This window comes from Hippopotamus amphibius, chromosome 11 (assembly GCF_030028045.1).
Source record: "Hippopotamus amphibius kiboko isolate mHipAmp2 chromosome 11, mHipAmp2.hap2, whole genome shotgun sequence".
NCBI lineage: Eukaryota > Metazoa > Chordata > Mammalia > Artiodactyla > Hippopotamidae > Hippopotamus > Hippopotamus amphibius.
Genome location: NC_080196.1, coordinates 5,856,553 through 5,884,047, shown reverse-complemented (window position 1 = coordinate 5,884,047; position 27,495 = coordinate 5,856,553). Strand labels below are relative to the sequence as shown.

General features: G+C 36.5%; 1 protein-coding gene across 4 annotated transcripts; it reads left to right on the top strand.

Annotated features, from left to right (window-relative positions):
* The first annotated feature begins 80 nt into the window (after positions 1-80).
* SLC35B3 (solute carrier family 35 member B3) lies at positions 81-26,983 on the top strand. Of its 4 annotated transcripts, none has more exons than XM_057699498.1 (10): positions 81-176; positions 3,669-3,962; positions 6,233-6,354; positions 9,906-10,060; positions 11,347-11,454; positions 14,370-14,467; positions 16,502-16,594; positions 17,010-17,121; positions 19,671-19,740; positions 21,345-26,983. In XM_057699498.1, exons 1-10 carry the CDS (start codon positions 102-104, stop codon positions 21,493-21,495), a joined length of 1,278 nt encoding a protein of 425 aa, XP_057555481.1. In that variant the 5' UTR covers positions 81-101; the 3' UTR covers positions 21,496-26,983. The 4 variants fall into 4 exon arrangements, with proteins under 4 accessions (XP_057555481.1, XP_057555484.1, XP_057555483.1 ...); XM_057699500.1 differs by having other exon boundaries at positions 82-370; XM_057699499.1 differs by having other exon boundaries at positions 82-253; positions 21,345-26,981.
* Positions 26,984-27,495: the final 512 nt, after the last annotated feature.

Below are 27,495 nucleotides of genomic sequence, written 5' to 3'. Positions count from 1 at the left end.
CGCCGCCGCCGCCGGAGGCCCGAGGCTGGTGAGGGGCGGGGCCGTTCGACTGCGCACGCGCAGGCGGACACATAGGCGGAAGTGGCGCGCCGGCGCCGGGGATGCGAGCAGCTAGCGAGGAGGCGGCGGCAGCGGTGGCGGGAAGTGCAGGAGTGGGCGAGGAGGAGAAGCAGGAGGTGATGGCGACGGACCTGGGGAGGGGCAGACGCTCCGTCTGGCTGAGGCGCCCCCTGGGCTGGGGTCCCCCTTGCAGGTGACACACTGGCTCGGGAGTGGACGCGCCCCCCGGGCCTTGTTTGGGACCCAGACCCCCGCTCCCCGGAGAGTCTTGACACCGCCCGTCTTCATCCTGAGGAGCGAGCGGGAGAGGGTGAGGTCGGGAGGCCGGGTGCGGGTGACTTCCTTTTTCTAAAGAACGGAAACCTGCTGGCGCGGCTTCCCGGCAGGAGCACCTGCTCCTCCTCGCGCTTCAGCCCGCCGGCTGGCGAGAGAGCTCGCTCCGGCCGCTGCGTGGACCCGCGGGCCTGAGGCCACCTCCGGGCGGGGGAGGGGGTCTGCTAGGCTATTCCCGGGGCCCCTGGACAACCGTCAGCCGCCTGGGTTCCCCAAAACGGCGTTGTCAGTTAAGAACTGCTTCCGGGTTCTGCGTTCACCTGGGTAGTGTGTGGTGCGCTGCTGTCTACCTGCAGTGCAAGGTGATGTGTTCTCGTCGGGTTGTTAAGTTCATGTGATGAACTTCCCCTAGGAGGTCTGCACATTTCTCCAGTCTTTGCAGCTTCACTCTCTTCCCAGCCTTTTTTGTTTTCTTAAAAGAAATGTTGAAAGAAGGCGGAAGGATTTGGCGTTCTGACATTTTTTTTTTTTTTTAATGTTGGACATATGCATTTCTTCTGCGGTAGGATGGCAGACGTCTAGAACTGTTGTTTTGGATGAACGTTTCTCTGATTGGGATAGTTTGGGACTTGAAAGAAGGAGATAACAGCCTTTGAAAATAATTTAGATAGGTGTTATTTGTGATACCTAATTTCTTAATATACCTGTTAACATCCTAATTTTAGCTTTCTCCCTTAGGGAAAAAAAAGTAACCTTAAAAATTAGCACACGGTTTCTTGAACTTTGTGCAGTGAAGTTTGTTCAGAGAATTGGGAAAGAATCTTGTCTGTCTCTGTTTTATAATTCTACCCCACAGGTCATGGTGAATACCCAGGGTGCAGTTAATCTAGCTGTAATGGCAAGATTCTTTTCATTGTATTGTGGAGGGTGGCAAAATTTGGAATCAAGTTTTTTCCAGGTTACTCACATCTTAGTGACGTATTTTCCTTACGTTCTGCCTTTTTGTAGTGGGAGACTTTTCTTCAAAAGATTGGGAAAGAGTAGATTAAGAAATTAAATTACTTAAGTAGGTCATTTTAAATCAACATTGTCACCAGTCATTTATTTTTAAATTTCATTATGTGCTAGAAATGCTACTTTTTTATTCCGTTTTAGTAATTGTGTGTAACTTCAAGTAATTAAACGTCTGTGTTGGCTTTAGGAAGAGACCTCAGGCAGTGACTCACACCTCTGGTTTTTTGTACCTTAGTTTCAAGGGCTGCACGAGCTTCTGAATGAAAGCAGAATGTTAATCATTTAATTTGAAAGCTAATTTTAATTCTGTGCTTGATTTCTTTTTATTTCTTCCTGCATCACAAGGACATTAGACCAGTTTTTTTAGACGATGGTTAATATCAGTCATTAATGCCTGAAATGGAAGGGATATGGTAAAATCCAGGATCACAGTCATTCGCTGTCAGACACAGTGTCTTCTTTCATCAGTCACATGATCTCACCAGTGATGTTCTGACTGATAAAACTGCATTCTAAATGCAAGGGAGGGAGAGGAAGCTTAAAAACCAACCCTTGGCCAGATTTATTTGAGTGGTAGTCTACACCGATGCCTACGCATGTGGAAAATAGTTGCTAACCTTTTTGTTTCCTCTACATTCAAACACAACATTTCGGTAAGGTCTTTTAAGGCATGCTTTATAAAGAAAGTCATATCTCAAGGGGATCCTGCAAGGTGACTTAAAAAGCCTTAACAGAAATGACCCGGATTAAAGGTAGTGTGGGAAACAGGAACAGTGTGTAAAAGAAGAAACAGGCAAAGGAAAGGAAACACAGTAAAACTTAAAGTTATACATTTTCTGTGTAGACATATGGCAGGTATCTTATACAACGAATGTTCTTTGATGCCTGTGTGTTATTGTTAGTTACAAGTTGTATTCAGAGCCTGTCCCCAAGTTTAAATTACAAAAGGAGGTCTGCGTAATCTCTGGAAATCAGCAAACTAGAACTGGTGGTGAAGAGGTGACTCTAATTCTTGCCACTTTAAACCACCATATGGCAGGGGGTTTTTGTTCATTTTTTAAGCTTTCCAGAGAGTTCACTGTCAAAATTATTCTTATCTGCTTCTCTCAACTAGAATCTAAATTTTAGTTGCCACTGGGAGTGTAACAGTCTTTCCTAGGAAGATAATTTTTTCTTAATAAGTTCTGTTTTTTGTCATAATTCTGCACTCTTTCCTCAACTGTTACATGAATTTGTTTTGCAGTTTATATTAATCCAAAGAGAAATTGACAGTCATGATTTTTTTCCAAAGACTAACAAAAAAAAGGATGTGTTTTTCAGCTTTTTACAAAGACAAGGACTTTTTTATTTCTTTTTCTAAACAGCTTTATTGAAGTATAATTGATACACACCAAAAAATGCATGTTTAATAGATACAATTTGATGAGTTTGGGTATAAACATACACCTGTGATTCTCATCTCCATAAACAAGATAATAAACATATCTATCACTGCCACAAGAATCCTTGTGTCCCCTTTGTGTGTGTGTATGTAGTTAAGAATGCTTTACATGAGATCTACCCTCTTAATAAATGTTTAAGTGCACAACACCATATTGTTAACCATAGGCACTGTGTTGTAGGGCCTTTACAACAGATGGTCTCTAGAACTTACTCATCTGGTATAACTGAAACTTTGCAACAACCCATGGAACAACCACCAAAGACTTTTAAATTACAGAGATTTTCTCCAAAGGAAGAAAACTTTTTTTTTAACCTAAGAGATGCTATTGCTAAAGCATAGTATCCGTTCTATAATCTTGGATAAATATAGCTTTTTACGTAATTTACAGGTGTTTGACTTTATTTTAAAATGTCATTAGCAAATTTTACAATTGTCTTACTAGCTGTAAGAGTTTGGACTGTTCTTTACTCTTTTCTGCAATTGAAGATTGACTTTAATGTTGAAGATGTTATATGTAAAATATTGTGGGCTTTAAAAATTATATCCTTACTACAAATAGAAACATAATAAAGACAAATTTACTTCTTTGATGCAGTATATACAAAGTTAGGTTTTAGTTTGTTGCTGTGGGAAGAAGAATGGTGTGTATTTAATTTAGTAGTTATTGGTTTTTATCAGGTGAAGATAAATTGTAAGGAGAGCATGCATATTGTTTTAGTTGACTGGAAGCTTGAATAGGAGAATTAATATATTAATATCCAGAGACAATGATTCTTACCTGTACAATTTCCAAAATGTGATTTGAGATATTATTTGGAGCATAGCACTTTACCAGATGGTCTAAATGTTTTGCTTAATTGTTTATTTCCTTCTATAGGACTTGGCTCAACAGGCAAAAGAAGGACTAAACAAAGGAGAGGAAACCAACAAAAATAACTTTGGAAGCACTGAATGTGGCAAAATAAGAACAATGGATCTCAAGTTCAACAGCTCCAGGAAATATATTTCTATCACTGTCCCGTCCAAAACCCAAGCAATGTCACCACACATCATGTCGATAGATGACATTGTAGTGCTTGGCATAAATCTCAGCAGATTTAACAAACTTACTCAATTTTTCATATGTGTTGCTGGAGTTTTTATATTTTACCTAATTTATGGATATTTACAGGTAAAAAAAATTAGTTATTTGTTTATAATATGTTAATTATTTATAACAATTGAGCTGAATTTGGGCACTGCTAATAGTTTTGTCCAAGATACTTTCCTTTTTAGGATGGCAAGTTTATTCACAAATTTGAGTTTCTTAGTATAGTAATAGAAAAGGGCTACAAATTGACTGAAAACAGGGATCCGAATTTTAGAGTGAAATATCTTACATGGGGAAAGGGACCAGGAGACAATCTTAAAAAAATTTAAATTATGAAAAAATATGAAGTGTTATGTTTTACAAAATGTAGGTAATTGCAACCATGTGGTTTTTAAAAGAAAACGAATCAAGTATTGATTGGTATTTTGGAACATAATTCTCACATAGAATTGAATGATACCGCAAAAGTCATCTTCCAGTTCACTCTTGATTCCTGGAGCTCAATAAGAGGTCTTTTGCAAAAGTATATCAGGATGTTTTATGTTTTCCCAAGGGTGTCTCTTTAATCCTGTAAGGTTGGAATCATTCTTTTCTTGAAGCATCTATTGTGTTCTCATTCTTGTTGGTTTCCTCTTCTAATCCACCTTTTCCAGAACCTTCTTTTTCTGTGATATTTGCCTATGCAAAACATTTCTAACATTGCCACAGTTGGTCTTGTATTTGCATTGTTTTATGGGATAGTTGTATACATTTGACAGCAAACTCCTGACCTTCAAAGACATGAGCTGGGTGGGTGAGGACCCAGGCTGGTGTAAACAGCAACCAGTATAACACTGTCAGTTGTCAGTTCATTAGGGGGTGTTTTCAGCCATTACCAACTTTGCTTCTTTATGCAACTCCCTAACATAAGAAAAGCTTTATCATTCAAGAAAAGGAAAGTGATGTGTTTTCTTAAAACACAGATATTTCTGATATCCTTTATAATCAGAGTGATCTTAAAAATTATTGTGTGCTTTTCCTTTGTCTTACAGAGATGAAATATAAAAGTAAGCCTAAAGGAGAAGATAGAATTGTGACTATTCTTTATCTTCTAAAAATGCTATAGGGTGTATTAGTGTAAAACAACATGAATTTTTAAATCTTAATATTTATAATAATAACTGATTTTCATACTAGAAGATGATTTAAAAATTCAGGTATCACAATGAAGAACAATACAAAATACTAACTTTTATCAAATGTTGGAATTTCTCATTGAGAAACTTTTTTTTTTCCTTTGAAATACCACTGTTACTAAATAACTTGGGAACAAAGTTAGCCATTTTAATGGAAAATGAATTAGAAATTTACAAGTTTCATTAAATTTTTTCTATTTGATAAATGATCAGATTTTAATTTACAACTAATATGTGCAAAGTTTCTTTTAAAATTAGATAAACCGATTATAATTGTAACATCGCTTTTGTGGGAACTGACATGGCTACTAATTCTTACGTATAATCGCATATTAAAATAATTTAAAGAAAATGGGGTTTTGTAGTAAATTTAGCAATCAAATCTAAATTTGGGGAATTACACAGCATCTTAAATGTACAAAATCAGTTCAGAATCCTTTTAGAGGCTGTTTAGCTTTTCTTTGAACATAAATTTATCCATCAATTTCATGTTTTTAAAATTTATTTCAAATACAGCCAAAATATATATGTGGGTGCGTGTGTGTGTGTGGTGGATAGTTTGATGTATTCAGTTAAGCCAGATAGCTTTATTGGAATACTTCTTAATGAGATTAAGAATGGCTTATTAACAATTTACATCAATGTTATTTCATGATATAACATTACTTTTAGGAAGAGTAACCATTCCTCTATAAGTAGAAGTTTTATATGATCTATCACAAGAATTCTAAAAAAAAACATGAATTTCGATTTGAACTGATTATGTTAATACAGAAAAACCGGTCTGAGATAATAGACTTCTAATGAAATATGCTTTTTATAAAGTACATGGTTCTTGAATCAGCCGCCTCCCTCATTGTTTTGGGCAACTCTTTTAATTTTGGTCTTTTAAGGAAAGAAAAAAGCATAGCATGGGGTTGCTTCCTGGTTCTCCCTCCTCCCTTCCTGTTCTGCTAATTGTCATACCTGGATATCTACCAGCACTTCTTTGGAAAGGCCTCCTAACTTCTCTAATTTTACCTCTTAGAAGCTCTATGATTTGGATGTTTTTTGGTTTGTTTCATTGTTGCTGGGGGAGAAGCTTGGTTTCCATTAAAATGCTGTGCTTATAGGAATTCATTGTGAGGAAATTGGTCTGCCCCTTGAACTTAACAGTGTTCATGTATCTCTTGACAGGAATTAATATTTTCAGTGGAGGGTTTTAAGCCCTATGGCTGGTACCTTACTTTAGTGCAATTTGCATTTTACTCCATATTTGGCCTAATAGAACTTCAGCTTATTCAGGACAAAAGGAGAAGGTATGTAGTTTATTTGCTTTTATTTTTTGGCAGTTAAGTACATGAGTAGTAGTTAATTTTTTTTGTTTTATTTTTTGGTCATATGGAGTATATGTGAAATATACATTTCCCATGAATAGAACATTTAATACCCAAGAATTTTTATCAGTATTACCAACTTATTAAAAATATTAAATATGATATTTCCATTATACATTGAAAAAAGTGGTCTCCCTTTAAGTGTGATGTTATAAAATTTAAAAATGTTTAGGGCATTCCCTGGCAGTCCAGTGGTTAGGACTCCATACTTCCACTGTCGAGAGCCCAGGTTCGATCCCTGGTGGGAGAACTAAGATCCCACAAGCCACTCAGTGCAGCCAAAAAAAAAATGTTGTTTAGATGCAACTTAATAATAAGATAAATCTTCTAAAAATAGGAGAACATATTCATATGCACATAAATGTTTTTATAATGGAAATAGGTGTGATTACTGAAAAATTTACCATCATACTACATTAGAGTGGTGATATGAAATATCAATACCTATTTTTATAGTGGTTTTTGAAATGTACAGTTAATGTTTTGTTTTGTGGGATATATTCCACTTAACATCATCATGTTTGTAATGGCCAGCAGTAGGGATTGCATTCTTGGACATTAGAGAAATTTCATAATGTTCCTTTTCATCAAAACTAAAAGAGTTTATGACAGTATCTTTTAAATTAACCACCACCTAGGTTTGAGAAATATCTTGAAATATTTTTAATGGCATATTGAACAATATGCAGTAAAAACCAAGTCTCTCATATCAGAAGGTGGTTGGGAATTTGAATATAACATTTTCTTGGTAAATTTAAGTGTGGTTATCTTATATCAAACCCTCATATGTGAATATTTCATGTATATATTAGACAATGTAAGTGTAATAAGGAGCTATAATGTTGACATTCTCTCTTCATTGATATAAATGTTTAATCCTTCAGTGAAAAATAAAAAATTTTCATAGCTACTTTTTTTTCTTAAATGTTTTTGATGTTTTTATTAAAATAACTGTGAAATTTTAAATATTTGAATCAGTACCCCAGTATTTCTTCATGGGTCTAATTTTACCTCTCAGCCTCTCTATTGCCAATAAATTATTATAACAGCAATATTAAAAATGTTTGAATCTGAGGATATCTTCTTTACTATTTTCATGCTCTGAAATGCTGCAAGACTCAGCTTAGCCATAGGTGATAGAACAGAAAGTCATTAAATGTGTCTGTCAGCACTAATATCTGCGGAAGCCTGATGATTCGTTACGTGTTGCAAACTCCTGGACCTCTGGTTGCTTCTACAGTGAAAGAACCCAATGCTGTATTTATTGAATGAAAAAAACACAAAGATGATGCATCTCCTAACTGTTAAATGTTAAAAAGATACAACTCCCTCTTAGCTACCAAAAGATGGGGAGTGAACCTCCAGTCACATTTTTCCCAACTTTTAAACCACATGACCATAACATATTTAAAGATAAGGTCACTTGTGTTCGATTTAAACATGAGTGAAGGAATTAGGTAGAAGAATTTATAGACCTATAATAAATGTAGTTATGAATTGAAAACTTTTCATCCCAAGGCACATTAAAAACTTTTTTAGAAAAAGTCTTTAAAAGTGTACTACAATGAAAATATGCCCAATCACCTGTTTCTCAATTATATATATCCATCTCTGAATTTAAGTGGCACTGCTCCTTAGACCTTTAATTAGTCAAATTCTTTGCTTAGTTTTTTCTCTCTTCCTGTGAATACCCATGTGCTTAAAAGAGTACAGAATTGGGGGTCAGAAAACATGGATTTGAGTCGTATTAGTTCTGTCAGTACCTCAGGGAAGTTTCTTAAATTCTCTCTGTTTCATTTTGGGGATGAAATATGGTGATGTGTGATATAGCATGTTATGGACTAGAAAACTCCAAAGTATGTATTTCACCAAAGATCACCTTGTAATTTTAGTGTTAATTACTCTATGTGAGTTTTTAATAAAGGAGATCTGTCTGGCAAATTGGTTTTCAAGGGGCTTTTCAAAGTTACAGCTTTTCCATCATGTCTGAAGTAGTAAGCAATATGGTATTCAAGTAGAAATGTGAGAGTCCTAGAGGCAAGATGATGAAATCTAGCCTCATTTCGCCAGTGAGAAAGCCAACCTAGAGGAGAGCTGGGATTTCGTTGAACTCATGCCCCAAGCTGCACTCAGAGTTGGAACCTTTTGAATTTAGGTTTCTTGAGTTCCAGGCTGAAGTTTCTTTCCTCCTTCACTGTGCTGTTTTTCTAATCTTGTGTTTCTTCTGACCTGAATTTTTATTTTCTGGCCAGTGTTTGCAATTTACAGATGAGGAAATTTGCCTCTACTGAATTTTGTCATTCCCTGGAGAATTGGTGCTGGCCTTCACTGTACCCCATTATAAGGGTTAAACCCCACGGACAGTGTAAAAGCCAATGTCTGTGTACACTGATGCATACGGGCATGCCCAGTTATTTCCACATGGATTTTAAATGTTGACCACTGTGTTCATAGTTAAGTATAAGCAAAGGTCTCAAAGTTGAAATGTAAGTGGAAATGATGCATTTTAATTGAACGTTTCTTGTAAATTATTTTACCTTATATCTAGCTGTATAAAAAATGTGGAATTTTTTCACCTTGATTTAAACATGAACACAAATCCCGAAATGGAAACTATATCTAAAAATGCAACATAATCTAATTATATGAATAGTGCACCAATGTACAAAATTATTGCTTTAGACCATTAAGTTTCTATTCAGAGTGAGCATATCTTCACAAGAATAACTCAAAATTCTGAAGATACCAAATTAAGAATCTTCTTCAGGAAATTCAGTTAGAACCCAAAGTAGAAACTTTGGGATCATGAGGAGAGAGTCAGATTCCTCATCTGAAAGTTGGTTGTTTTAACATTTTATAGAATTATAGCATTAGAGATGAATCATAAGACATTATGGTAATAAAAACCGTGTCTAGAGTTTTAAACCACCATGTTCTTTCTCTAGGGAAATTCTGCTCAGGTTGTTCTTGTAGAATGGACAGATGTATTTTTCCTAATGCTAGATGGAAAGGTTAGGAAACAGAACAAAAATTTAGAAGTTAAAAATTAAGGTGCCTTGTACCATTATAGAAGCCAATTTTTTAAAAAATGAATTTTTTTCTAAATTTGGTCAAGATGGTTTTTATATGTAGCTATAACTACTGTTAAAAAACCTTAAAGGTAATAAGCATTTATACTTTCAGTAAGAATCTCAGTAACTCTAAATCTAAGTAGTATAAAATATACTGCTTTTTCACACAGTTGAGAGTTATCACAATTGATTAAAAACGGGTAAATTGTTATTTTCACCAACATTCTTTTATACAAGTGAACACTGTTGAAACTTTAAAAATAGTGATGTTTTACCAATATTTCTAGAAATGTTAAACAGAAATTAGAAGAATCATTAGAAATTTGCACATTGTAAACACATTCTCTTACAGTAGTATGAATTGGGTCCCAAAATGAAGATTTTAAAAATTGTCTTTTACAGAATACCAGGAAAAACCTACATGATAATAGCTTTTCTAACTGTGGGTACTATGGGGTTATCAAACACTTCCTTGGGCTACCTGAATTATCCTACCCAAGTCATCTTCAAGTGCTGCAAATTGATTCCTGTTATGCTAGGAGGAGTTTTTATTCAAGGTATAGTAATGATATATTTTCATACTGTTTGAAACTAATAGGCTATGTTATGGCATCTAGCATTAGGAAAAACATTAAACTTCGATTAATATCTTTAATGAACAGTTTAGATATTGTAACAATTTTGAGTGGTATCTAATAAAAATAAGGTATAATAAAAACACCGCTACTTCCATGATACACCTCAGGATCTAAAATCAGTAATTTAGGCTTGGGGGAAAATAAAAATAGTATTTTGTTTTATTCTTTTAATCTGGAATCTACTACATTTCCAGAAATACTGTATTCACGTATTGAAGGCCTAGCGCAGAAGCACCTGGAGAGCTCTTTTTTCCAATTTTTTTGTTTTTCTGCTCTCCAGGGCTCCACTCTCCAGCTCCATTACACAAATGGACTATTGCCCATGTGGAAGTAAAGCTTAAGCTGAGCAAGTGTTTTTTCACCAACTTTGCTCACTGTTGACTCCCTAGGGTCCCAACTAAGTTACAAGCTATGTGAAAATAGGCGTGAAAGAGGAGGCAGAGACAGTGACAAGCAGTGAAACAAGCCTGTGTTTCGCTCATATGACTACCGTGAGGAGTACTCCTGTTGTGATAATCACTCAGGTTCTTATAAAGCCTGACTTCATTTTAGTCACTATAAGCCTTCCCAAAAGATCCTTCTAAAATGAAAATGTGTACGTCAACTGCATCATGAATAACTTCAGGATAACTGTTCACACAGGAAAAAATAATGATCTCAATTTCCTATTAAAAATCACGTTTCACATCTTAACTGACTTGGCCTGTGTAATATTTCCTTAACAGTCCTTCCAAAAAGTTACACTGTGTGATTTCATTATTTAAACTTGAATGTACTAAAATAAGATAATCCTCACCAACCTAGAAGTTACCTGACTGTAGCATCTGCAAACTTATGTTTATAGCCTGAATAACTACTCTGATTACTTTGTAAACTTCTGAACTATAAGAAAATTCGTAGTCTTATAATACATAAAGTAAAAAGAGGCACTCATTTCCATAAACTTTTTAAATGTTCGTATTTACTCACTGTGATAACAGATAAAGAAGGATCTCATGTCTAGCTCATAAGGACATGTTGGTGTCCTAATTTAATTTTCAGAAGCCCTTCTGTGACTGTCTCATGCCTTGGCCTAAGTGCTCTTGATCATTTTTGGCACTGGATATAAAAGGCAACCCCTGCTCTACTTGTTTAGACTCATAGATCTAAAACGATGCTGAGTGAGTAATTGCGTGATGAAGTTGACTAATATTTATGTTACACAGGAAAGCGTTATAATATTGCAGACGTGTCTGCTGCCTTGTGTATGAGCCTCGGCCTGATATGGTTTACACTAGCCGACAGCACGGTTGCACCAAATTTCAACCTGACAGGTAAGGAATTTACTTGTATTCCTAGATTTTGTAGGTGTTTTGGTTTAGAGTAAGAATTCTTACAATTTCGTGAGGGTTTTAAATGATGGTGTGGCATCTGTGATTCTCATATGTAACATAAAGCTTTTAGACTTCCCATATAAGATGTAGTAAACATATCACAACTCTGGAAATACAACAGTTTTTAGTACTCTTGTGTTCTTTATATGACAAGAGGCTATTTGCCTAGATAGAGTCTCCCGTTATCAAGTGCATGATAGATCAATTTCTTATGGGCTGAATTGGAAATATACACATGAGTTATAGGAGAGGCACAGTAGTAACTTTTTCTCATTTTCTTAAAAAAAAAAAAATCAAACTTGCAAACTTACTTTTCATTGTTTTAGCTTAAAAGAAGAAAATTATGCTGTTCTTTAATATTGAACTGTGTAATGTAAATGTGGTCATAGCAATAAATAACAGTAAAAAAAAATAGGCGTTGGAATCTTATTTTTATTCTAAAGACCTTACAGAGAGATTGCTTATTATATTTACAGTATTGTCATTCTTAAACTATTGAGCTTTGCTCATGAGATTATTTTAGTTTCATTCCATTGTCTAGCCTGACACCTGACAAAAAAATGGTTCCTTCTAAGGAACTCTGAGAAAACAGAGAGAAAAACAAAGCAAAACAAAATAACAATAACAACGAAAACAGCATGCATATATATATATATATATATATACATATATATATATAGACATATATCTCTCTCTCAACAAGTATAAACTACAGCTATTTGTGAGAAAAAAAGTATTACATAATGAAGGAAATCATTTACATCAACTTTGCTATTTCTAAGAATCAGAATTTTCCTGACCAGTTGCTAGTCTATGTTTCTTACTAACGTGGTTAATCAGGCTCTTAATGGATTCACATGTAACCAGTTCAGCATCTTGGAATAGCCCTTTAACCATCAGAAGATGCTGGTAGAACCTATTAGGTCTGTTCTTTCAACTTTGATCATCCAGAGTAGGGAGTACACATGATCCTTACTTCACTGAGAAAGAGTTACAGATATTTCCAACATGGTTTAGGTTTTTCAGAAACACTTCATTTTCATGTCAGCAACTGCAAAAGGAAGAAATAAATTTGCACACTGATGGGAAAAGCCAATTTAGAGGAGTGCTTTATCGTGAAACAGAGATAATGATAATAGCTTGCCTCACACAAAGGTAGCAGAAGGATCGAATGAGACGCAGCAATAATGGATGTGAAAGCACATGCATGTGGGAGGGGAGGGTGATGACAGTGCTGGAAAGAGCTGGTTTCAGTGGTTCTGTAAGTTATCACTGTAACTCAAGTGCTCACCCTTTCTGAGTTCCATGGGAGTGGTTTTTAAGGGAATGAGAACCTAAGGATACTTCATCATGAAGAATAACTGATAAGCACTTATCATAGTCCCTGATCTAAGAGTGTATTACCTAAAGGAGATTAGATTAGCTATTGAGATGGTTACTTAAGGTAGACATAAATAAAACTTCAGACGTATGAAGTGGATATATCAGAATATACTTATTCAAATAAATGTCCTTTAAAATATTCCCCTTCAAGTGCGATTCAGGTATTTTCCTGATGTTGCTGTTATTCAGAACAGTTTTGGGATGTCTTTGAATAGCCTTTTAGGAGCTGGGACATTGTTTTCCAGGTCTTCGACAATAGCGTGTCTTTTTCTTTTGAGGACAGATTTGATATTTGAAACAAGGAAAAGAGTATTCAGATTCAAATTTGGAGAATAAAAATTTATATTTAGGTAATAAATACCAAAGCTAGATGATAAAAAGTCAAATAGAAGAATAAGTATGAAAACGTGAAAATTCTCAACGAAGTTCATACACATGTACATTAATTTTTCTGCTACCTTTGATGGCTTATAATTTTTTTTTTAATCGAGAAAACACCTTCAAATCTCATCAGACTCAGAATGTAACCAAGGCTGCCCTTTGTTCTTCCTGTAAAACACCATGACTGGTGGCCAGTGTCCTGAGTACTTGCAGGTAGTAACCTGCTTCTCAGGTAGACATGCACATCTGTGCAAGTGTGTTGATTTCCAGATTTGTTCGTGTCAGTTGTACGTGTTGTTATGCAATAATTAAATATTACTTAAATTCTTCAAAAATGAGTTTGAAGAGAGAAGGAATTGTTTCTGTGAAAACTAAGTTAATTGAAACACTGACAAGTCAGTAAAATCGTTGTTGAAATAAGTGTGGGTAAAACAACTGTAAAACTTGGGGGAAATCATAAAAATATGAAAGACCTCAATACCCTGATTGTTTCACAAGTTCCTAAGCTTTTGGTGCACTTTTTTTAAAACAACTTGGAAATCATAGACTGTTCATTCTGAATTCAGTTTATACAAAAGAAAGTGCAGAATTTTAATTCAGACCTATACTCAAAGAAAAGGCCTTGACAACTGCATTATGTTTATGTGTTTTAAATTAAACATTTTAATAATATGGGTACTATTTTTATGCTTTCCCTCTTCCTCTGATTGTTTGAATTAACTGACTAACCACCAATCCCAATAGATGATCTAAGAATCTCTTCTATATTTGTTTAATACAGTTTCTTTCAAACATACAATCTACTTTAAAAGCAGAAATATTATTATTTGACATGATAGTGAAACACAATAAATTGGTGACAAGTGTTAATGCAACTTATTAGTATTAGTTGTTTTTTTGGTGTTTTGTTTTAAATAACATCACCTACATGCATGTTAAAACTGGTCATGGATAAAAATAACCAGCTTTACTGAGCAAATGTGATTTAAGATCTGCTTTTGTTTTTTTAGCCCGATTAAATTTCTGATAAGTCTTGATTATTGTTGATGAGTTTAACCAAGGAGGTTATTTTCTCTTGTGCCTTCTTGTAGGTGTGACCCTCATCTCCCTGGCTCTGTGTGCAGATGCCATCATTGGAAATGTCCAGGAGAAAGCAATGAAGCTGCATAGTGCTTCCAATTCGGAAATGGTAAATACTCTAGTGCTTTCCCTTCACGTCAGACTCAGAAATGATGATATACTTAATTTTGTGATGTAATTATTGAAGACTTGAATTGCATTTTTAAACTAGCTTATCATTATGTTCATAAAAGTAATACATTCAAATACTACAGGAAGGTAAAAAGTAAAATACTGTTACCACCGCTAATACCTGATTATAAGCATTTGATAAATTTTTCCCTCTTTGATTTATGGAGTTTGGGGCATGTTAAAAAAAAAAATCCTTTGTTACATCCTTTTTCTTCTCTCTCTCTGTTTGGCATTACCTTCCATTTAGAAGTTTGAAATTTGCAAGTGGTTTAGCTTATCTTTTCCTTCATGACTTCTGGCTGTGTAGTATGATTATAAAGGGCTTTTCAAACTCTAAAATTTAAGAATTTTACGCCCGTTGCCTACTAGTTGTATAGTTTTCTTTTTTATTAAATCTTTGATCCAGCCAAAACTTTTTGAAAATTTTCTTCCATATGGTTATCCACTTGCCCCAATATCATGTATTGAATAATTCACTTTTCCAACTTTTATTTTAAATACCTTCTCTTATCCTATCATATTCTAATGCCAGGGTTCAGAATTGTATTCTTTCAAGTTTATTTCTGCACCAGCACCATATGAAGACAGCAGCTTTATCACCATATATTTACCATCTGTTAGGTCTAGCCACCATTGTTCCTTTTGTTTTTCAGAATGTTACTACCAGTAGTTATTCTTGGGTGTTCATATCCCCAAATAAACTAGAAATCCCATTTGTATTGTGATTGGTATGGCATTGAATTATAAATTAATTTAGGGAGAATGGCATCTATACATTTGATTGTTTCAGTCCAAGAATAAGGTATGACTTTCCTTTTTTCAAGTGTTTCCTTTAAATGTCCCTTAATTTTAAAGTTTTCTTTGTATAAATCCGGTTATTTTTTATTGAAGTTATTTTTAGGCATTTCATCTTTTTGCCATTGTTATTGCAAGTAATACCTTCTTCCCAATATATCTTCTAACTGGTTGGTATTTATATGTAGGAAAGTTGTTATGTGTGTGTTTGCCGTGGTTTTATAGCCGACCACCTTGCTAGATGGACAGAGCACACTGCATTAAGGATACATAGGACTGGCCTCTCCCGTTACTTTGCCAACAGAGTGGGGCATCTTTACAGAGTCCCTGAGGACGCGGGAGCTTTAGTCTTGGTCAGGAGTTTTCTTCGTCCTCATCACCGCCCTCCCCAGATCAGGTAAAGATGAGAGAATTAAGGAAGTGTAGGTAGTCAGGAAGGTAATGCAGTACAGCAGTTGAGGCCGTAGGCTCTGGGCTAAAATAGCCTTAGTCCATATCCTGGCTTTAGTAGCTCTCCCGTTTGGGGAAAATGACTTAATATCTCTCAGTTCTAATTTCTCCATCTGCACATTGGGGAGTGATGATTAAGAGTGCCTACCTCATAGGTTGGTTGTGAGAACTAAATGAATTAATCCATAGAGAGCATTATTAGCACAGTGCCTGACACACAGCAGGGGTTTAAGTTTGATGATGACTCTGATTCTGCCTATAAGGGGTATGATAGAAAGACTGGTAGGAAAATTGGGAAATTAAGCAATAGGTATGTCATATATTTTCATTACATTTTAACATCTGTGCAAACTTAATGTTGGGTTTTTTCATGTCAAGTTTTAGAATATCTTTGATTTGTGCATGTTTTTAGGACCCCAACACTAAAATCTGGTTTGAATTCAGTAATTAAGCTAGGCAAAAAATGAATAATTAGGCAACTATATGTGAAAGGATTAGGATTAGAACTGCTGTGTTTTGTTGTACATAAGATAATGTATAAATTTATAAACAGGATCAACCATCATTTCCAAAAAATTAGGCCATATTGAGACAATGATGTTACTTTTAAAATGATTTCTTCTACAAATTTAATTGAATAGATTAATTGAGCCATCTATTGAAAACCCTTCATTTTCCACCTTTGGTTAAATAGCACTTCTTTCCACTTTACTCCTCTCTGCTCTAGGTTTTGTATTCATACTCAATCGGCTTTGTGTACATTTTATTGGGATTGACATGCACTAGTGGATTAGGCCCTGCAGTAACATTCTGTTCAAAGGTAAACACTAATCATATTTTTAAAAATAAACATCTTCCATTAAATAGTTTCCTCTGTATTTCTAACTCCCCTTGTTCAAAAAGACTGTATTTCGTGTAATTTGATAACTTCTTTAATACAGTATATGTAGATCAGAAATTATTTCAGAAATGAAATGATTTATATTTAAATTTATTTTATCCTGCTCTTTTCTATAAGTTAATTTTTAAACCATTCATCATGTAGAAGTTGGGGACTTTTAATTTCATCATTATTTTTCCATTAAATCATAACTAAATAAGAATCTTTGCTTGACTTGCATTGTTGAATGCCTTATTATTGCTCAAGAAGTTGATTAAAATCTGTAGTTTTATTTCATTTATAACACGTCAGGGTTTGTTTTGCATTTTCTAGCAGGCTTTCTTATATGTTGCAGGATCCAATTCGGACCTATGGTTATGCTTTCCTTTTCTCTCTCACTGGGTATTTTGGAATCTCTTTTGTTCTGGCTTTGATTAAAATTTTTGGTGCACTTCTTGCTGTAACAGGTAAGAACGATGTACTTGCTTACATTACAAAATAAGCACTTAAACTTTTTTTGATACTCTTTTCCAAAAGATAAGGGCAGCACCTACTCTTCATTAAAAAGAAAATTGTGGGGCATTCCCTGGCGGTCCAATGGTTAGGACTCGGCACTTTCACTGCCGTGGCCCAGATTCAATCCCTGTTCTGGGAACTAAGATCCCGCAAGCTGTGAGGGGTGGCCAAAAGAAACCAAAAAACGAAAGAAAGAAAATTGTAACATTTCACCAGTGTATTCCTTGGCTTATGGTATTTGTTTAAAATTCTAAAGAAAATGATGTTTGATGTGAATTTCTTGTTTGAAGGTTTAATTTTAAAATAAAATATATGCATTTATCTAGATAGTAACTTTTAAATACATTAAAAGATCTTTTTATTAAAAAGTATGATGGACGAATACCTTCAGAGAAAAATACGGTGTTTAATCACTTTTAATTTATAACTAAAAATTACAGTTTTGTCACACTTAAAACATGGCCAGTATGTTTTAAGCAAAGGTTTTGGGGCCTTTCATTTGTACACTTTCTAGAACATCAAGGTTAGCGTCCCTTTTCACTAATAATTATTATGCACGTGCTCTGTGCAAGGACTTTGCTTGGTATGTCAGAGAAATGGAGGTTGTTACCTGCTTTGCTTTGGGGGAGTGAGGGGAGCAGATGGGGTACTGCAGGTGAGGCCCAGTGAGGGGAGCAGATGATTCCACTTGCTACCCACATCCTTTTCCATAAGAACGGTCCGCTTAACGAATGCTCTCAGCACCTCCCATCTGGAGAGAGCCCACCTCTATCGGGGAACTGTAGTGTTTATGTCCATGATGCAGTTACACCTTACTCATTTACCTGATTTTGATTTTTCACGATTTTAGGGGAATACTTATTTTAATACCACAGAGTAAAAGAAACAGATGAATAAATGCCCCTCTCTTTGTAAAAGTATATTTGCTTCCTAACTGTTCTCTTTGCTCACATATGACTCTGCTTTTTAAAGTTTACGTCCCCGCTGGTAAATAGAGGGAATTTAACTGTAGATCAGGCCATATCAGTAACCTTCCAAGTCATCTCATGCTGTCTGGAAAGATTGCAAATTCATATACTTAGCTTGGGCTTCAGTTTTGTTTGTAAGGTAGTAACTGTTCAGAAAGAGTCTGATATCAGTTTGTATGTGTTTATGAGCCCTGTGCTTAGTATAAAGAAATGTGAGAGATAGTCCTTGCCTTGAAGGTGTGGGAAGGTGTATTTCTCCCGTGTGAAAGAAATCCAGAGGTGGTAATAATAACAGCTAACGTGTCCATAGCCCTTATTATGTACCAGGGGCCTTTTTAGATATTTTACATGTATTATTCATCTTAACCTCACAGTGATTCTATAAAGTAGGCACTATTATTGTTCCATTTTACAGATGAGTAAACTGAGGCACAGGGAAGTTAAGTGACTTGCCTGGTATTCAACCAGCTAGTAAGTTGCAGAGTCAGGATTCTACCTGCAGCCATCTGGCTCCAGACCTGTCCTCCTCATCGTATGCCATGTGCCTCCCAAGGTGGCTTGGTGGCTCCAGCTCCTTAGGAATCCAGTCCCTCTCTCTGCTCTGCCATCTTTGTCCTCATTCCAGCGGGGGGAGGAGGTGGAGAGAAGATGAAAGACACATCCTTCTCTTTATGGAAACTTCCTAGAAGCACTAGCCCTAGGAAGAGACAGCACTTCTGCTTACGCTTCATTGGCCAGACCTAGTCCCATGACCACACCTGGCTGTAAGAGAGGCTGGGGAGGTATCCCAGTTAAAAATAAGGGTCCTTTTACTAAAGTAGTAGGAAAAATGGATTTTGGGAATCAGGCTCCGATACGTGTTTCTTCATCTGATATTCATTCATTCCCTCTTGGAACATTAAGCACCAGGAACTACAGAGTCTGGGGAGATAAGGACGCATGAGACGAGGAGCTGAGTAAAGCCCACAGTCTGGTGGGGGAAGGTATTCCGGAGCTACGTGCAGAGTTCCTGTCTGCACCTGGGAGTGACAGGGAGGAAGGCTTCAGGCCATAATCCTTGAAGGACAATGGGAAGAGGGCTGGAAGCATGTCTCCTGGTCTTATCTGGAGACGCCCACCATTAGGACGTCAGGATGTCCTTTAGATTGCCGCTTTTAAAGAATATCCCCTGCTCTGCCTAATCGTAATCTTCCCCAGGGAAGACCTTTCTTTCCTGCCAACTTAGTCTGTTCCTGTAAAGGATGGCAGGCCTCCATTGCATCAGGGCCTCCATCAAGTACTTACCACACTTGTGCTTTAAATGTAACTCTGCTAGTTAATGTCTGTAGCCCTGCTGGGCTGTAAATTCCATGGTAGCAGGAGTGGTGACTTCCTGTTTGATTTTTTTTTTCTTTTTTGTGCTTTCGTTTCCTTGTCACTTTACATAGATCTTGGCACACAGTAGGTTCTGTAAATATTTGTTAAATAAATGATTTCCAAAATATTACCAAGACAGTAGGCACATTCTAAAACCAACCTTTTTCTCCCTACAGTGACAACAGGGAGAAAAGCAATGACGATTGTACTTTCTTTTATGTTCTTTGCCAAACCATTCACATTTCAGTAAGTACTTTTTAATTCAACAAGTTTCTCTCCCTTTAGATAGTTTGGTTTCACATTTCCTCTCAAACAGCCTTAATTTCTTTGTAAAGAATCCTTTTCATCTTGACCCAAATTTATTGATGTGTCTTCTGCTGTTTCAGGAATGTATGTAATTATTTTGAAGAAATCATTTTGTACACTTAAATTGCCTAACCAGTCCCAATGCACATGTGACCCTGTTTCCAATATAAATGAATGTGTGATGTGGTGAGATTAAGGGATTCCTCTTGCCCTGGTGCAAATATATAAATTTTGTGTATATGCATATATGGTTTTTAAAATTGTTAAATTTAGTTGCTGTCTTTTCCCACAAAGGATTTGAGGAAGGGAAGTATTCTCAGCTGTACCCTGATGATTTTCTTAGTTTGTGGCTTTTGGTGGAAGCATTGACTGTTTTCTTTACTGTCTGACGTGTATTTGAAATTAGCATCATTTAAACTTATATTGGTTGCTAATTGAGAAGATTCAAACTTCGAAATTATCAGTGTTTAGTCAGCCCTTGGAATGCATGGGGCACTCGTTCCAGGAACCCTGTGTATACCAAAACCCAGGGCTGCTCAAGTCCCTTTCAGTCAGCCCTTTGTGTCCACGGGTTGCACATCTGCACACACAGAGGGCCGACTGTACATTTATTGAAAATATCTGCATGTAAGTGGACCTGTGCAGTTCTAACCTGTGCTGTCCAAGGGCCAGCTGTAAAAGCTCAAAGGCAGCCACAAAATAAATTTTCATCAGTGTATAGTTGGTCTTCTGTACCCGTGGGTTCTGCATCTGCAGGTTCAGACCCCTGCAGAGCAAAAATATTCAGGGAAAAAAATTCCAAAAAGTAAAAGTTGAATTTGCTGTGCACTGGCAACTGTTTACGTAGCATTTACATTGCATTAGGAATTATAATTATCTAGAGATGATTTAAAGTATATGCAAGGTTGTGCATGGGTTATATGCAAATACTATGCCATTTTGTATAAAAGACTTCAACATCCACAGATTTTAGAGTCCTCTGGGTAGAAGGGGTTGGGTTGTGGAACCGGTCGCCAGCTGATACTAGGGACAACTGTATCGTTTGTTTAATGTAAATTAGCTTCTCGATTTCTGCATGGGCTAGGTATTATTCATTGTGGCAATCTGTGCCAATTCTACTTTCTCAGGATGTGCCCCTTTTTATCTCTTTATATTCTACCCCCTGGGATAACTAGTTAGACTGCTGAATTGAATTCTCAAGAAGGCCATTGGCAGATTTTACACATCCAGTGCTTTAAAACATACTCTTGAGACTTTTCGTAGGAGTTGGATTTCAAATTTGCTATCATCCTTGAAACTCAAATGACATTTAGTATTTTGTAAAATACTTTACATAATGTTAAAAATATAGAATCCTGTCTAATCTGATCTAAATATATTTCTAAAATAGAACAAATACTGTTTTATTTTAGTGCTATTATCGTAGGTATCCAATAGCAAAATTTTATTTTACTGAGGAATTTTTGTGAAATCATCAAATTCTGTGGTTAATGATAAATTTTTACTCTGACATTAATCTTTTTTTCCGTATTTCTTTCTCTTAGGTATGTTTGGTCTGGTTTGTTAGTTGTCCTTGGTATATTTCTCAATGTTTACAGCAAAAATATGGACAAAATAAGACTACAATCACTGTATGATCTGATAAACAAAACATTGGAAGTGAGGAAGTCAAGGACGTTGGCACAAACTGTATAGGCAGTGATTTGTAACGTAGAATTAATTCATCAATCAACTTTCCAAAGCGACTTTTATAAAAACTAAAGGCTCTGAAGGTGTGCTGTCCACATGTGAATGGATTACATATGAGGTCGGCCTTTCTTCAGAACCCTTGTTTGACTGTTTAACTTCTGAAGCAATCAAAAGAGCCACACCGGCACACCTTAGAATAAAACGTCAGTATGAAGGACTGCAGTACTTACAGTCTGTTGAGAATTTCACTGTGGACCATGTTGCAAGACAAATTGGATATCATTATGACATATCAAAGAAACTGATATGTAAACGCAGAGTTTTCTTTTTTCCATTCCATTTTGGTGGTATTTAAATTGGCTCTCTGTTGTAAGAGTGAACTGATGATTTAAAGTCTAGAGAGAATAACGTCATTATAAATAAAAATTATTCTGTGATTTTTTTTTAAAAGAATGTGATAAAATTGGGGTAGTGAAGGTTGGATTTTGTTATGAAGAGGAGAAGTACAGTGTATATAAACTAAAGCTTAGGCTTTTCTCTGATCATTTAAAAGTATTCTTTAGAGAAAATGGGCTTTACATTTTCTGTGGAATATAGGCAATAGAATAAAAAGAGCCATCATCCTGTGTCCTGTAACTATGTATCACAAGCCAGATTTCCCATCATTCATCAAAGGTGCTTAAAGATTTCATGATTTGTATTTTTAAATTGAAGGGAGGGACTTCCCTGGTGGTCCAGTGGTTAAGACTCCACCTTCCAGTGAAGGGTTGCGGGTTTGATCCCTGGTCAGGGAACTAAGATCCCACGTGCCAAAAAAAAACAAAACATAAAACAGAAGCAGTGGTGTAACAAATTCAATGAAGACTTTTAAAAATCTTTAAAAAAATAAATGAAGGGAAAATAATTGATGTCTTAAATTATTATAAAATAATAAATTACCATAGTTTTTCTTAAAAATGGAATTTAATGAGACAGCTTGAAGATGAAATTGGATAAATTAAAAAGCACAAGTAGACTTAGCAAATTCGCACAATATGTTGCTTGCACAGTTTTAAGTCTAAATTCAGAAAGACTCTTGACGGACCTTTGCCCTTGGTTTCTGGGAGGGAGCTTCTAGTCCTTGGAATTTCCCAAGTGATAGGAATTGTTCGTCATGGTAGTTCTGGGGTGGGGGCTGGCCTTGCTGGAAAGTCTCACTGTGTGACTATAGGATTAGGGCTTTGACCCTCAGGATATCAGCCCAACCTTTGGGGAAGGAAAGGGGTTTGGCAATTAAGTTCAGTCGGTCAGTGATTCAGTCAATCATGGCTACGTAGTGAGAGCCAATAAAACCTGCAGACACCAAGGCTGGGGATGGCTTCCCTGAGTGTACGTGCCCGTGGATGTGCCAGAAGAGTGATGCTCCTGAGGACACGGAGCTTAGACCTTGCCCCCCCCGGGTCTCTTCTTTTGTCTGTTCCTTATTTGTATCCTTTATGATAAAACTGTACTGGGATGTATAGCGCATCCCTGAGTTCTTGAGTTGTTCTAGCAAAGTATGGAACCTGAGGGGCAAGCAGGAACGCCCCCAAATTTGTGACCAGTTGGTGGCCTGGGGTGTTCAGAGCTTGCTGCTGGTTCTGAAGTGAGAGCAGCCCTGTGGGGACTGTACCCATAACTTGTGACACTTGACCTAACTCCAGATAGGACAGCACTGCAGGCTTCAGGCTTACCAGATATTTTTAAATAACTTCTAGCATTCTCTGAACCGTTATCATGTCTCGTAATTTCCTGAAGTGATTTTTATCTTAAACCCACTTTATGTTCTAGATTCTTCCTTGGTCAGAAAGCACAGAAACCTAGTAAAATTTGACCAGGATAATGAGTCAACAGTATGGCTTAACATCATGAAAATATTTATGCATCCCAGTATCACATTTGCCCTTTAAATGGCACGGTTATCAGATTCTCGGGTAAAGCAGAGTGATGCCCAGAATGTCTTGCGTGCTTCCTTCCTGAATAAGCAAATGGCAGTTTGTTCCCATTATGTGTTTGAGCAAAAAGGTCTCATTTTCACATACTCTGCATGTCACGCGTGCCTATTGAATGTTCTTGTACTTGCCTGCTGAACCAACCATCTCAACCTGTTTAACAAATGTGGTAACGTCACTGACTTTGCTGTATTTTTAAGAGCATTTGTTAATTCACTGTCACTGGACCAGATGTGAGCCAGGCATCACACTAGATGCTGAGGCTGCACAAGAGAACCAAATACAACCCTCCCTCTTAAGGAACACCCGTTCTAGAGAAGATTGGCAGTGATCTCTACATAAAAATACCTAAACTGTGTTGATTTCCTTCCAGTCATGAAGTATCTCAGCCTTGAGTTTTCAAAATAATCATTCCCCATGGTGGTAGCGCTTCTAAAACTTGCATGTGCAGATGAATCACCTGAGGATCTTCTTTAAAAACAGGTTTTTAATTCAGGAGGATTGACTTGGAACCTGAGATCGTACCAACGAGAAGCAATGCTGCTGGTCCGTGGACCACCCTTTGGTGTGGAGGTCTCTGCTACAAACTCTGGACATTTTCAACATCGCAGCATCTTAAATTATTTGAATACTTTTCACCAAATTGCCTTCCCTTTTCAAACTTAACCATCCTGTGTGGCCTGACCCTGTTTAACTTCTCTGAGTCTCTTTGTTTCAAAGTTGAACAGAAATCTTACCATGTTGCAGAGTCGCTGGCACAAGTGAAAAGAATTCTTTAATCACTGCAGGTGTATGAAAGTTTAATAATCATTACTTTCTCCATAAATGTTACTTTTTTTTTAAACCTTCATGAAAGTAAGATAAACCCATAATTTCCTACCAGTCATGGTCTGTTGTTTTAATTTCATGGCATGTAGTTAGAATACTCTTTATGCTATTTTGTAGTGACATTATGAAGAAACCATTCACTTCAGTGATTTACTGCTGCTTCAGAGTGGACTGTGTATTACGGGGGGTTTGGGAAGTAGGGCTTAACACTTAAGGGATTCTTCTGAGACTTTAATCACAAAACGTGTTTTATTAAATATCTTAATCCTATGATACCCCCCAAATTTCTAAAACATAATTAATTAGACCATTGTAATCAGTTTGACACAACTGATAAGATTTAAATAGATGAAGTAAGTAAAACGTGGATAATTATTCACAGTAGATGATTGAGACCTTGGAGTCTGATTGTTGTAAGATTTCCTTGCAGGTCTCACTGCCCTTTTTTTTTTCCCTCCTAGTGCCGTTTACAGTGAAAGTAATGAAAAGCAGATCAATTCAAGTGTGCACTGTGTTTCATTTCTGACTCAACAGAATATGAACATTTGGGGATTGACTTTTTTGTACCTTCTGAAAATGTCCATTAATACATATCTTAATTACTTACAATATATTTTGTATATGTTTCCAGAGAAGATTCATAAAGGCAAGTAAATCATTTTTCTAGTTTCTGACTACATTTTAATTGACAGAATGTTTCTCTGCAATCTCTCTGCTAAGCAGCACAAAATCATAAAATTTCAGGACTGTTTTGATGTTGCCACCTGTCATTAAAGAAGTCAGTCAAAATGTCTTCTCTTAAGAAGGTTTGATCTAGGAGTTCCCTGGCGGTCCTGTGGTTAGGACTCCCTGCTTTCACTGCAGGGGGCACGGGTTCAATCCCTGGTCAGGGAACTAAGATGCCGCATGCCGCACAGCACAGCCAAAAAGAAGAATGAAAAAAAAAATTTTTTTAAAAGAAGAAGGTTTGATGGGGCAAGGCTGGAAGGAATTTACTATAATATGCCCACAAACATATCCATAGTCTAAGTCTGACAGGTGTCCATCTTTAAACAGCTAGGGGTTATTGCTGGATTCGGGAAAACTGGGGAGCCAGAGGAGTACCAACCTCAGCGGGCGATGGTGGACCTAGTCTACCTTATGGGACTTGTATGAATAAAAAGATACACAGGCTGGTGGTCACACACTGAATAAGGAGATTTATTCTTTTAAATGTCCCAGCTGTTTTGTAAATTCTGAAAGTCAATCTTATCAGCATTTATGTAATTTGTTCATTCAATGCTTAACAGCTTGCCATTCTCATAAAACTGAGGCATGAGTAGTAATTTGTTTCTTAATTCAGAGGGCTTATCTCTACAAAGTTTCTGAGATGGTCTACTAGTTTGATTTTTTCCTTCCTTTTCTGGGACTCTTTTAGATGTTGGCAATCCTACTTCTGTCTCCCGTATCCCTGAGCTATTCTTTCATAATTTCCATTTCTCTACTGTTTCTGGGAGAGTTTCTCTGTCTGATCTTTCAACACAACCTTCATCTATTCAACCTGCTATTTATTCAATTCATTGTGGTGAGGTTTTGTAATATATATTTCAACAATTTTATTTTCATACCTACTAAATATTGACAGCCATGTGGAGGAGGGCTTCTCATAGACCACTGATAGAAATGTCAAGTTGTTACAGCCACTTCAGAAGGCTATTCGGCATTGCCAAAGTTGCATCTGTGCATACCCTGTGACCAGAAATTCCACTCAGACACATGCAACAAAAATATGTGCACACGTAGAAAAAGACACACGGATATTCAGAGCAGCATCAGTCATAAAAGCAAAAACTGAAAGCCATCCAGGTACAGTAGTCACCTACAGTAGAATGGGTAGAAAAAAAATTGTGTTATATGTGTATATAATGGAATGAACATAAAAGATCACCACTCATAGCAACAGAAATAAATTTCAGATGCAAAATGTTGCATGAAAGCACATAGATACAAAAGAATACAAATGGTATGATTCCATTTCTACAAAGTTCAAAAAAAACAAGGGAAAGACAAAACTATAATGTCTAGGGATGCATGCTTTGATGGTAAAATTATCAAGAAAAGCAAAGAAATAATAGCATAAAAGACAATTGCATTTGGGGGGCAAGGGAAGGAGGAAGGACCGCAGGAGGGGCTTGTATTTGGCAATGCTTCTTTGCCCTTTGTGGTGGTTACACTGGTGTGCCCTTTGAGATAAATCATTGAGCTGTATTTTTTATTTGGTACACTTTCTGTGTGAATAGTACATTCCAGAATGAAACAGTTTTATAAAAGAGGAGATGGGAGGTGAGGACAGAAAACATGTTCTTTGGAAAAGGACTCAACAGCTCTCTAAAAAAATGGGGACTCTTAGACCAACCTATGCTTAATGCTTTGTCTTAAATCTTGTTTTCCTCTTCCAGCAAAAGATCCGTTCCTTCAGTTTGGACTGCGTCAGACACTTTTAATAAAATACGAAATTTTCTTCTAACAGTGCCTTCTCTTTATTGGAGTATTTTAGCAAGCTAGAGGTGCATGCAGAAAGAGTGGTTCTTTGCTTAATGATAGCAGCAACTGGTTAAATGATGTAATACACATGCCTACCTACATATACCCATTTATTTTTTAAACCCTTCTTCAAAGACACTATATTTGACTGTAGGGATGTATTCAGTCATTAGATACTTTTTCATCACATGCTGCATTAAGTGTTTTCCATTTAGAAGATAGATCTAAAACACTAGCCTTATCATTCTTCAGTTTGCAATTTAAGTATAAAATCCTGCCAGTGTTGCATTCATTATAATAAAACAGTCTCGGAAATTAAGCACTAATTTCCCCCTCAAAGGGCCATTTCTGTTTTTTTTTCTTTCTTTCTTTCTAATTACCACTGTAATGAAGTGGCCAGTATTATGGGAGGAAGTGATTTCAGAGGCAGCAATTTCTTATTATGAATCGTGTACTTTACCCACCACCCCCCGCCCCGTCTGAGTCGGCCCTAGTTATAGAAATGCACGCACAGACTCCATCTCTGCTGAGGCTAAAACAGTTTGGGAATAGCAAATCCTACTTTCAGCATAAAGTAAACTTTCAAGCATTTCACTAAAGCAAAGAAGAGGAAAGCCATTATATAGGCACTATAGGCTCGTTTCTGATCACTCTACCCTGTTATTCTCAGAAACAGATTTTCAAA